Source organism: Mustela nivalis (genome assembly GCF_964662115.1).
Source record: "Mustela nivalis genome assembly, chromosome: 8".
Lineage (NCBI taxonomy): Eukaryota > Metazoa > Chordata > Mammalia > Carnivora > Mustelidae > Mustela > Mustela nivalis.
The window spans coordinates 110,409,810-110,422,326 of NC_139027.1; the positions used below are offsets into that span (position 1 = coordinate 110,409,810).

General features: G+C 41.6%; 1 protein-coding gene across 8 annotated transcripts in view; it reads right to left on the reverse strand.

Annotated features, from left to right (window-relative positions):
- The window catches only part of PLCB4 (phospholipase C beta 4), a 410,418-nt gene that overhangs the window by 17,207 nt on the left and 380,694 nt on the right, over window positions 1–12,517 (reverse strand). For all 8 annotated transcript variants that reach the window (XM_082744398.1, XM_082744395.1, XM_082744397.1 and 5 more), the window contains 4 exons: window positions 12,307–12,356; window positions 12,105–12,170; window positions 1,586–1,701; window positions 224–299 (listed from right to left, as the gene is read on the reverse strand). In XM_082744398.1, coding sequence (XP_082600524.1) covers window positions 224–299; window positions 1,586–1,701; window positions 12,105–12,170; window positions 12,307–12,356 — 308 coding nt within the window. The remainder of the gene's footprint in view (window positions 1–223; window positions 300–1,585; window positions 1,702–12,104; window positions 12,171–12,306; window positions 12,357–12,517) is intronic.

Consider the following 12,517-nt stretch of genomic DNA (forward strand, 5'->3'; position numbering starts at 1 on the left):
GTAGACAGATGGTATGCCTATCTCTATAGATGAAGGAAACGGTGTTCCATGAATGGACCTTTTCAAAGCCAGTGAGTCTGGAATGAATGTGAATGCAGAGACCCCTTGACTTCTCAGAGCAGCCCCAGGTTACTGTTATTTCTGATTTAGGTTAGGTAGGGTTTCTAAAAAATTACAAAGGATCTTCTGCAAGTTCCTGCTGTAAAAATAGGCATTTTCTTACCTTAGACTTGTGATCTGATGTCAGTGTCTGAATTTTAATTTCAGTTTCTTTTTTCATTTCGAGACAATTACTTCCCCTGAAAATGGAAAATCATAAATGTGTGCCAGATGTTAGATTTCTTCCCATTCCCATGGGGCCTTGCTCCAAAGCTTTCTAATGAAGACAATTTGTTCATCAAACATGGGATGCCATGGCTCATTGGGCAACATCAGTATTTCTAGTAATAGATGTACACCTTACAAAACCTCTATATCATGATTACTCAATTCAACCACTACACAAAGAGACACTTCCCATCTAACAATGATTTCATTGTTAAGGGTCTGTGATCAGAGTTTCCATTTTGGTTCCTGCTTTTCTCAAGGCTAATTTTTCATTTATTCAATAAAATATTATTGGAGATAATAACTAGAAAATAAGTCCTCAGCCTGGAAGTGAATTTTTAAATTCTTTCTGGTTATAAGGCCAGATTTTTGTCTTTTACACATGCCAGCAAGGCAGAAAATAGCATTTCTTGGCATCCTAGGGCAATTTTTGCTTTTTATTCCATTGTGACTAGGAAATACATACGAGGCAATTTCCCAACAACCATTATTGCTTATTTCAGTGATAATTTTTCCCTTTTGGAAAATCTGTAGTGTAGTTGAAATCAGAACAGGTCCCAAGCTTCTGCCTTCAGCATAAACGCTCTGATGTATTATGGCCCAAGTCAGAATGCCTCATTATATTATGGAGAATGTCTCTGAGAGAAGCATTATTCTAAAAATGCTAGGACTCTGATCAAATCTATTACTTCTCAAGGGCAGGCATAGAGGATGCTCTCCCTCTAGTCTGTTATTCATTGAGCTTGTGCCATCACAGAAAGATCCCCCTGGCTTAATTCTAGACAAAACTGTTTTATAGTAAATGCAGTAAGAGAGTTTAACAGTCTTGTCTGTTGGCATCCGCTGAAGATTCTTGTAATATTAAAAATCAAGACTGCATTTTTTTTTCCCCCTCAGGAGGGCATCAAACTTATTTTCTGGCTATGCAAAAGGATTTCTGTAATTTCAGAATTTCCCAACTTTAGCTTGCCCTTCCTTCTGCCCCCATTCGCCTGAAAGATACCTGAGTGGAAAACGCATGAGAGACATATTTACGGGGTCATCAACGAACGGCAGTCCAATTGGAATAAAGCTCCTCTTTTCTACTTCAATCCCTGCCCTCAGTTGGACGAGTCTCTTATTTTCCAGGAATATTTTTTAATGGGATGTAAACACAGTCAAGACTACATTCTTCTTTGACCCAAACAGTTAACTGAACCGTAGGGAAAGACAAAAATATAAAAAGGCAAAAAGCATCCAGAAGGTAAAGAGCCATTACCCTTTCTTCTTCATCGCTTTCTCTAGGATTTTCTCATGCGTCGACTTCTCTTTGTCGTACTGTGCCACCATCTTGTCAACTTGTGTGCAGTGCAACTTCTGCATTGTGCTGTGCTCCTGAAGGAGAAGAATCTGCTGTCACAAGGTGGACCCTGGCAGGGTCTGACAGAATTTACCTGTGTTGGGGCTGGCATGATTTTCAATAGCTTTCCCAGAACATCAGTTTGAGGTGAAACCAGTTCTGAGACGTAGAAGGATTTCCAATCTCCCACCCAACACAAGAGTTTCTGGTACTGGGGCAGCCCCAACAAAGGAGTATATATCCTCAGCCTGAAGAACATGCCCAAAGAACATGCCCAAAAGGTATCCCTGCCCACTACTGGGCAGGACCAATCATCCCAAAGTCCTCTCTTCTACACATACATGTTCTCCACAGAACTTCTACCCACTCGTCTTTGTTCTGTTGGAGACCACTAATTAGTCTACAGGGCCTTCCATGCCTTGGTTCTCAAATACCCAAGTTCAGCTACCATACCTTCTCTATTTCACATGCTAAGTGTAACTATTCACATGTGATATGGCTTCTAAATACGCAACATATTTTTGGAAGATCTTTTTTTTTTTTTAAAGATTGTATTTTATTATTTATGTGACAGACAGAAACCACAAGCAGGCAGAGAGGCAGGCAGAGAGAGAGAGAGGAGGAAGCAGGCTCCCTGCTGAGCAGAGAACCCGAGGCAGGGCTCCATCCCAGGACCCTGAGACCACGACCAGAGCCGAAGGCAGAGGCTTCAACCCACTGAGCCAACCAACAGTAAGAATTGCCAGTAGGGTTGTCACTGTCAGCTGACTTCAAATCCCCATCATGCCTTTGTGGGAAGACTTGGAGAAGACAGGTGCTGGGTAGGGGAGATCCTCAGGACAGGAACTGACAACGGGGACAAGAGAGTGGTCTAAGGTTGCTGTGGATTTGAGATCAGGGAATTGTATGGAACTGTATCTTCCTTAATTTGTGGTTGGAATATCTCATAAATCTAGCCCCGTTGCCAATATGTGTGTGCTTTGTGTTATAAACACATTTCAGCCAGGGCTTTTGCAGTGTGGTAGACTGGGTTAAGGACATGGGTTCTTCAGGCTTAAGTCCTAGGGCAACTCATCTAGCCTCTTGGTCTGTTCATCTTTATAACTGGGATAGAGATATCTAGGTCACAAGGTTGTTAGGACTGAAAGTAAATATAGTAATATTTCAAATGCCTGTTACACCTTATTCAAATTATAGTGACATGTTCATATTATTCAATATCTATGATAATATACAGAGAGTGACTTGGGATAAAGGAGAACAAGTAGAATGATTAAATCAATCAACGTTCCCTCCCCACTGAATCAGCCCCCTCAGGAAATCAACATGTTAAGGTCTCCTTACTTGAATGGATTTAACTCCTCTTGCATTGCTGTGGACAACAAGGAGCCTACTAAAATGCCTTACTAATAGTCTTCCTTTTAAGATTTAAAGGCATCACACCTGCCCAGCACATGTGTTAATTTTCCTGGGAAAATAAATAAGGAACTCTGTGCAAGTGCAGATTTAAACAGATTAGAATAATCTTTCTGCTTTCCTGTTTCTTGCAAGTACCAAAGGGAGGGTGGAGAGGACCGTTCTTTAAATAGCCTAGTGCAGCACAAGAAAAGGAGTGGATTTTGTCTTGGAAGTACACTGACAGACTATTTCTTAAGGAAATATTCTGGTGAATCTTATTAACCCAATTAGAGATGACAATGAGGCAAATGTGACAATGTGACAATGTGACAAAAGGCATTCATGATGGATTCCGGTAGGTAAGACAGGCTCTGCGAAGGCAACGCAAGTCTGTTCAGCAATACATGGCAAAAAACTTGGTTCATAGCAGGTGCTCATTAAATATTTGTTGTTCATGGGGCTCCTGGGTAGCTCAGTTGGTTAAGCCTCTGCCTTTGGCTCAGGTCCTGATCTTAGGGTCCTGGGATCCAGCCCCACATTGGGCTCTCTGCTCAGCAGGGAGCCTGCTTCCCCCTCCCCCTCTGCCTACTTGTGATGTCTCTCTCTCTCTGTGTCAAATAAATTAAAAAAATATATATATTTGTTGTTCAAATGGAAAACAAAAAAGCCAAGGGAAAACAGCAGTCAGTAATTCTGGTCTTAGTTCAGTCAGTAATTAGCCAAGTGGCCTTGTACAACTTACATAAATCTTTCCAGCCCTCACCTTCTTTCTTAGAAAACTGTAACAAGAGCCATTTGTCCCACCTCATTCATGGGTTGGTTATGAGCTGCAAAGTTACCGAATGTATGCAGGAGTAATATGGAAAACAAGGGGGCACCCAGGTGGCTCTGTAGGTTAACCATTTGCCTTCAGCTCAGGTCATGATCCTGGGGTCCTGGGATCAAGTCTTGCATCAGGCTCCCTGCTCAGCGAAGAGCCTGCTTTTCCTTCTCTCTTTGCCCCTCTCCCTGCTTGTGCTTTCTCTCTCAAATGAATACAATCTTTAAAAAAGAAGTATGGAAAATTAGAAGCACACTGAGTCAGAATGATTACTGTGAATACAAATAACAAAGCTGGTCTTGAAAATTCATCTCTGTGTTTCTGTTTCCAGATCCCGCTTTTCCTTTCACAAAGGAACGGGCTCCTAATTATGTGACAGCGGTGAAGCCTCAGCTTCCTGAAGTGTAAAAGAGAAGAGCCAGGAAATGGTCTCTCTGTCCATTTTAACTCAGAAAAAGTCTATCATTGGTTATATTCCTTGGTCCTTAATTAAATCACGAGACACCATCGAAGGGGCATAATTTTTTTTTCATTCATTCAGGTGAAGAGTACCAAAATGTTGACTGGAAAATCAATCTTAGTTGGGATATTTTGGGGGAGAATACCTATACAGCTTTTAGCAGGATTTACAGGTTTCTTATTAGAGTTAAGAGTAAATTCATCTTCTTATGGGACAGACTTCTGCTGCAATTCATTCTTGTGACTGATGGGGCAGTGGGCATGAATGACTATACCACAAATATTGCTGAAAAACTGGATTAAGTCATGTTTGCTCAGCATGAAATTCTGAGGTCACCAGTAAGCTGCTTCTGTGGGTGGTTGCCTTGTCTTTTCCTAACAGAGCTGTGGGTCTGGCACTGCGGTCTGACCGCTAATTACAATTGACAAGTTTAAGAGCAGTCTTGATGTTATCAGCTGAATTGCTTGCATAGCAAAGAACAAATTCTCCATGAGTAGATTTACTGAATGCCACACGTTAGTCGGTTTCTCAGGCATTTCATTTGACTCATCCGCTGGTGATCCTGCAAACCAGTGGCCCCAGCGATGCATTCTGCCGACAAACGTGAGATTTCTCCCCGCTCTACATGATGTTTTTGAGAGAAGACCGAATTAGGACTAATATTTAAAGATCTAGAAGTTCATATAAGATTTCATATTTTAGGGGCACCTGGGTGGCTCAGTGGGTTAAAGCCTCTGTCTTTGACTCAGGTCATGATCACAGGGTCCTGGGATTGAGCCCTGCATCGGGCTCTCTACTCGTCAGGGAGCCTGCTTCCTCCTCCTCTCTCTCTGCCTGCCTCTCTGCCTACTTGTGGTCTCTGCCTGTCAAATAAATAAATAAAATCTTAAAAAAAAAAAGAAAAGATTTCATATTTTAGTAGTCCCCTTTCGAGATGAAGCTGGCCCATGGACTCTCAAGGCACCGATGGTGGGGAGCTAAGTCTAATTTGCCTTTTGGGTGGGAATGAATGCTCTTTTCCTCTGTCTGACCAACTGCCTTCATCTACTTGCTTAGTCCCTAGAGGCATTTAAGTTGTAATTATTCTTCTAACATGTTGCTGGGGATACTTACCAAACTTTGCTCTAAGGATCTGACCACATCAGACGGTTGAACAGTATGCCCATTTCTTACTGAAAGAAGCCCCAGTTCTGGACTCTAGTGACTCGTGCATTATTAGGGGAGATTACTGTTATTTAGTTCTGCTTTTGCTATCTCTCATCTAATGGACACTTGAAAACCATTCCCCCTAGTTTCCATTTCAAATTAGAGAGCTGGTTCTAGAAAGCGAGAAACACAGAGAAGTCTGATTGCCAGATGCACTCACAGGGTCAAAAGCAATGGCCAATGGCCATTGCCAACTGCCCAAGGCATGTTAACTAGCATCCTAATCTCATTTGGGGCTCACATGGCCATCATCCCTAACTTTTCTGCTTGGTGTCCTAAAAGCGGCTCACACACCTACTTCTGTGTCCCTCTTGCAGAAGGCAGATCCTCATAACCACAAGTCCTCCTCCATCCTATAGCTAACCTTCAAGTTGGAGAAGATTTCTTTTGCATATGACATTTGTGTCTTAAGCCACTGGGATTTAGCTCTCGGATTCCCTTTAGTTCTAAAAAGTGGCATTACTTAGCTAGGCTGACATCTGAGAGCTGAGAGTGCCCTATAGTCCCAATATGGACTAGGCAGGAGTCTCTGCTCTTAGTTGTCAGCTGCCAAGGTTGATACATGGACGCTGTGCTTGGAAGCATACAGCCTGGGCCAGGTTCCCTCCTGGGGAACCTATAAAGTAGGTTACTTTATAACCCAAGGCCTTAGGGTGGCAAATCTTAGCCCCATGTTAGGGGGCTCCAAAATTGTTAAAGGGGGTTGTAATGTGTTGTTTCACAGAGAGGCTGGTAGTATTTATTCTCATTAGTGCTTGACAATATGTCAAAATCTGTTTTTGTAAGGAGGCCTCATCCTCAGCTTGCTGGAAATTAGGGGGACTTCCACTAAGGGGTCAAGGGACATAATAGAGTACCAAGTTATATTCCTAAAGAAACAATTCTCAAAATGTAATGTGTGCAGGAGAGGTGCTGAAATTTATCTCCTAGATCTCTTCTTGGAGATTATAACTAAGTCTCAGATGCAAGAATATGCAGTTTTTACAAAGCTTCCACTTCTTGGTCCAAGGATCATATGTTGAAAAAACAGTCCCAAAGGAGGCCAAGATATTTGTGCCCTAAGAGGATCATGACTGGTTTTAAAAACCTTTTACTGAGGCCATCAAGAAGATGTAAGAAATAAAAATCAATGTGGGAGTACTCAGAGATAACGCAGTAGAGTGGTTAGGAGTGTGAATTTCACTACTGGGTGTGTGAAAACATTAACTCCAAAAGATATATGGACCTTTGGAATTACAATAGCCAGGTTGTAGAAGCAATGCATGTGTCCACTGATGGATAAAGAAATCCATGGATTTTTTTTTTTATCTTTATCCATACACAGATAAAGAAACTGTGTTGTGTGTGTACACACACTCACATATACATCTAAAATGGAATATTATGCAGCCATAAAAAGGATGAAATCATGCCATTTGCAACAGCTTGGATGGATATAGAGGGTATTATGGTAAATGAAGTAACTCAGAGAAAGACAAGTACCAAATGATTTCACTAAAAAAACCCAAAACTAAATGAAGAAACAAACAAAAAGCAGAATCTGATCTATAAATACACACTTATGGCTGCCAGAGGAGAAGGGAGTTGGGAGATGGGCAAAATGGGCAAAGGAGAGTGGGAAATATAGGCTTCCAGTTATGGAATGAATAGGTCACATGAATAAGAAGTACAACATAAGGAATATAGTCAATGCTATTGTAACAGCATCATATGGTATAGATGCAGCCACACTTGTGGTGAGCACAGCACAGTGCACAAACTTGTCAGATCCCTACACTGCACACCTGGAACTAACTGAACATCATATGTCAATTATACAAAAAAAAAAAAAATCTTGAGTTCTGGAGTCAGAATTTTGATTGACATCCTAAGTCCACCATTTAAAAGCTAGGTGGTTTAGTCAAACTGTGTTCTTTTAAGCATAAATCATCTCACCGTACAAATGATTAGTAGAATGTTTACAAAAATAGCCACAATTCATGCTCTCTCTGTATCCACTCTCTCCATCCCCCCCTACTTTGTAATGTGATTTTGTGGCTCCAACATTCCTGTAAATGCTTCATCTTAGAAGACAGTTCAGATGAGACCATGACAAGTATTAGGGAGATACTGTAGACTGAAAAATTATAGAAAGTTTATATACAGGAAGCTCAATTTCAAATAATTATTTGAAATTATTCATGAAACCCTTCGTTAAAATAGATGAAATGCATTTTTAATAAATGGTGATAATGTGGTGAGTTGTAAAAGGTGTGGGTTAGATGTACGCAAATGAGGCCCATAATCAGCATTAACTAGTTATATGGCTAGAGATAAGGGACTCACCTCTTTGAATTTCATTTTATTTGTTTTTAAGAATGTGGACAGTGTTACTTAGGCTTCAGGGATAGTGTGAGGAATTGCAAATGTGCATAAAATGTGTAACACAAGGGTGCCTGGGTGGCTCAGTCGGTTAAGTGTCCAACTCTTTTTTTTTTTTTTTTAAGATTTTATTTATTTATTTGACACAGAGAGATCACAAGTAGGCAGAGAGGCAGGCAGAGAGAGAGAGAGGAGGAAGCAGGCTCCCCGCTGAGCAGAGAGCCCGATGCGGGACTCCATCCCAGGACCCTGAGATCATGACCTGAGCCAAAGGCAGCGGCTTAACCCACTGAGCCACCCAGGTGCCCAAGTGTCTAACTCTTGATTTCAGCTCAGGTTATGATCTCAAGGCCGTGGGACAGAGCCCCTAGTTGGGCTCTGCACTGGGTATGGGGCCTACTTAAGATTCTCTCCTCTTAAAAATATATGTGTTTATAAAAAATAAAAAATTTAAAAAAAAAAGATTCTCTCCTCTCTCTTCCTCTGTAACCGCTCCAAAATGTGTGACACAAAACTGACACTAAATAAATGTTAGCTTTATTAGTAGTCTTATTATAGAAACACTACAGAGCTACCCTATGACACAGCAATTACACTACTAGATATTTACTCAAAGATAGTGATCCAAAGGGGTACCTGCACCCCAGTGTTTACAGAGGCAACATCCACAACAGCTAAGCTATAAAAACAGCCCAGATGTTCATTGAGAAATGAATGGATAAAGAAGATGTGGACTGTGTGTGTGTGTGTAAAATGGAATATTACTCAGCCATCAAAACATGAAATCTTACATTTGCAACAAAGTAGGTAGAACTAGAGGGTATTATGCTAAGCAAAATAAATCAATTAGAGACAGACAAATGTCATATGATTTCACCCATGTGGAATTTAAGAAAGAAAACAGGATCATAGAGGCAGATAGGGGAACAAATAAGACAGAAACAAAGGGAGACAAATCATGAGACTCTTAACTACAGGAAACGAACTGGCACTGCTGGGGGGGAGGTCAGTGGGAGGATGGGGTAACTGACCGACAGGCATTAAGGAGGATGCATGACGTAATGAGCACTGGGTATTGTATGCAACTGGTGAATCACTGACCTCTGAAACTAATAATATGCTAGATGCTAATTGAATTTAAAAAAAAAAAAAGAAAGAGGAAAAAACCTTACAAAAACACCACAGAATTCAGAATTCATAAATTATACTGCCAAAGCTATCTGAACAAAGCAGGTCCCCTGTGTATTTAATGTGGGAGAAGCTCATAATCACACAGTTGTAATGGGAACTTCTCCAGTGCATGAAGGTCTGAAAAAAGAAGCTGTGAAATGCATTGCCCTGCTCAGAAATGCTCCTGGAAAGCTCTCTGGAAAGCAACAGGCAAGCATGGCATATCTTATCAGGGCAATTTTCTCAGTTGTTCGACCTAAGGCGTTTTGAACACTTCCTCCAAAAATGCACACTAAAGCCGTTCTGTAAGTCCACAAAAATGCAGATAGTTGGATCTAGGGAAATTTAAAATCTCCTTTTAGGTATCGATTCTACTCTATAATATGGGACTCCAAGAAGCTTGTTTGTTTTCTACAAAGGAAAGCAACATGGATTCCCTCAGCCACCTGGGATCTACTGGCTATTAAGCAACATGGAGATGTCCCTGCCAACAAACGTGAAGAAATGGGATTGGCTGAATGAAGTACAGTGGTGTCTGGGGGCGGGAGCGGGGGGAAGATCCACCAAGGCCAGCTCAAACGTATCACAGAATAATAATTTTCCACCTATTAATGGACTGAATGTTTCCATTCCTCCTCTGAATTCCTATGTCAAAGCCCTCATTCCCAATGTGATGGAATTTGGAGGTGGGGTCTTTGGGGGATGACTGGGTGAGGGTTGAGTCCTCAGAGATGGAATCAGTCCCCTTAGAAGAAGAGACATGAGAGAAATGATAGTTCTTTCCACCATGTGAGGACATAGCAAGGAGGCTCTTTGAAGTTCAGGAAGGGGGCTCTCAGGTGGCATGGAACCTGCGGCACCTTGACCTTGGGACGTTCAGCCTCCAGACTCTAAGAAATAAATATCTGTTGTTTAAACCACCTGGTCCATGCCAGTTTGTTACAGTGGCCCAAGCTGATGTCAACACCATCTTTGTTTGCCACTTTTCTGATAAAGCAGATGGTCCTGTTGACCTGAGTGAGCTTGGACTCAAAGGTCCAGATGAGGAAATCAACAGATAACTTTGCTCTGTGGTACGTAGGTCATGTTCTCAAGAATCAAGGACCATTTCTTAGTAGCTGTACAGATAATAAGTGTATGGAGACACCTTCCAGGCTAGATGGGGATGTTCCTAACATCCCCTGGGCTACCCCTGCATTTGATGCAACAAGAGCAACTTGTATACTTACCAAAGCATATGATGTCCTTCACAGAATAATGCAGTAAATGTATGGTTGCTAGACTCAGGTGGTTTGGGTTAAAATTTTGGCTCTGCAGCTTTCCGATGTGGAGTGAGTAGCTCAACTGCTTAACCTCCCTAATCATTAATTTCTTAATTACACATGCAAAATGGAGACTTAAGTAGCATTTGTCTTCTAGGGTGGAGAGTATTAAATGAAACAATATATATAAAGCGATGAGCACAGCATCTGGAAAGCACTGAGCATGCAAAAATTCCAGCCACTATCCTCCTCATTTTTATCGTTGGTCACAGTATACGTTTCCTGGTCGTGCCTCAAGGAAATATTTAACAAGGGTGAGGTCAAAAGTTGGAAGTTTCCCTGAAGCCCACAGGCCACGGATATGCCTGCCTCAGTGACAGGGATCCAAATTGAATGGAAGGAAGATCTGGGGGACGCTGTCTTACAATGAGGGTACCAAGTCCATCCCCATCACCAAAGTCAGGTAAGTTGCCTTTTCTCCCTCTTTCCTGTTGCCTTTCCATATTCTAGGTTGTTGCCAATGGCCAACAAAATCAAAAGCTCTGCTTTAAGCAGCTCTCTCCCCAATAGTCCCACACTTCTAAAAATCTATGGCAAGAGTCCCCTATGGGCAATACAAAGGACTTCTATTAAATGGACTTATTCATGACATTTAGGAGCAGAGAGTGTGCAGAGCAAACCCACTGAGCTATCAGTTCAGTAACACAGGGGATATTACGAGGCCTCGATTAGGATGAATTTCTCCAAGAAGCACAGACTTAAAATGGAGTCCAGGAGCCCCACAGTCTAATATTTGGAGTGATTCAGAGAGAACGTCACTCAAGTCTGGCTCTGTAGGACATGCCTTAGTTTGAGGACTGAGTCAGAAGAAGTGGAATGCAAAATCAGTTTAAAAAGAACTCTGAAGTCCTTTAAGAAATTGAGTTTCTCTTGCTCCTGTTGCCCTACACGATGAACCCACACGTTACCCTTCTAGCCCCAGGGGGTTGTTGTGATCCATGTTGGGAAGGAAAGAGGAATTATGTTCTCCTCCTTTCCCTGTGAGGAGTAATGGGGAACAAGATGATGCCTGAGTGTGGTGAAGTTTCCAACCCACACGAGAACTCCTGAGGCCAGCTGCTGCTGTTCTCTTGAACTTGCCACCAACTCTCAGAATTTCTCACAATCACTGTCAAAAAAACCCTCTTCTTATGGGCAAAAAGGAAAAACAATCTATTTCAGAAGTAGGCCACTGAGCAGTGTTTACATAATGGGGAAAGTGAGAAGTGTCCCCTTCTCCTGGAGCCGTGGGTGAGAGGTTCAGAGCCCGCTAGTACCCCTCTTTGTGCACTGTGTGGCAACCAACTGGCAAGCCAGGAGCTCTGGGTGCCTTTAGGCTAATTGAGACTATGAGCCGGTCTTCCAGAGTCTGAGGATGGCCCACTATTTTAGATAAAGTCCAACTACTAAATGATTTTGAAATGGGCGAAGCTTTGTTATGCTTTTGAAAGAACTGTTAGAAATGCAGATTACAAATCAGTGATGGCCAATCCCCAAAGCAGTCTGTTTTTAAATTTCATTTGCCAATCAGTGAAAATGAAGGTACTACCGTCCAATTGGCGGGGGTCAGTTTCTAAGCCATGGTTTTGCCTGTGAAGAGTCCACTGGTCCACTCCAAAGAATAACAACTTGAGGTTTTCATCAGAGAGCAAAGAGTAGAAAACAAACAAGCAAGAAAAATCGTACACACATACTTAGGTACACATATTCAACACACCCTACCTTTGCGTGTTTCTTCTTTAAAGAATTTAGCTCCTTCTGTTGTTTCTTTAAGTGCTTCAGGTAAGCCTGTGGAGGAAACAAAGAGAGTACCAAATCAGTGTTTTGCAACCACGATGAATACATCTGGTAAGAAACAAAAGTCTATCAGTGTCACCAATATGTGTCACACAAGAGTGCTTGCAAAATGAGTGAGCCATTTTACCTTCATCTGCTTCAAATCTTCTATCCTCACTTGAGGGATAAGTTCGATACCTTAAAACAAAATTAAATCACTGTGTATATTAAAAATTAGAATAACAGATAACACAAAATTCACCATTTTGAAATCTCATCTAAAGATTTTGAAGCAGCTTTACATGTAAAGTTATGGATATAAACATCTTCATTTCTTACTACAAAGCAATTAACTAGAC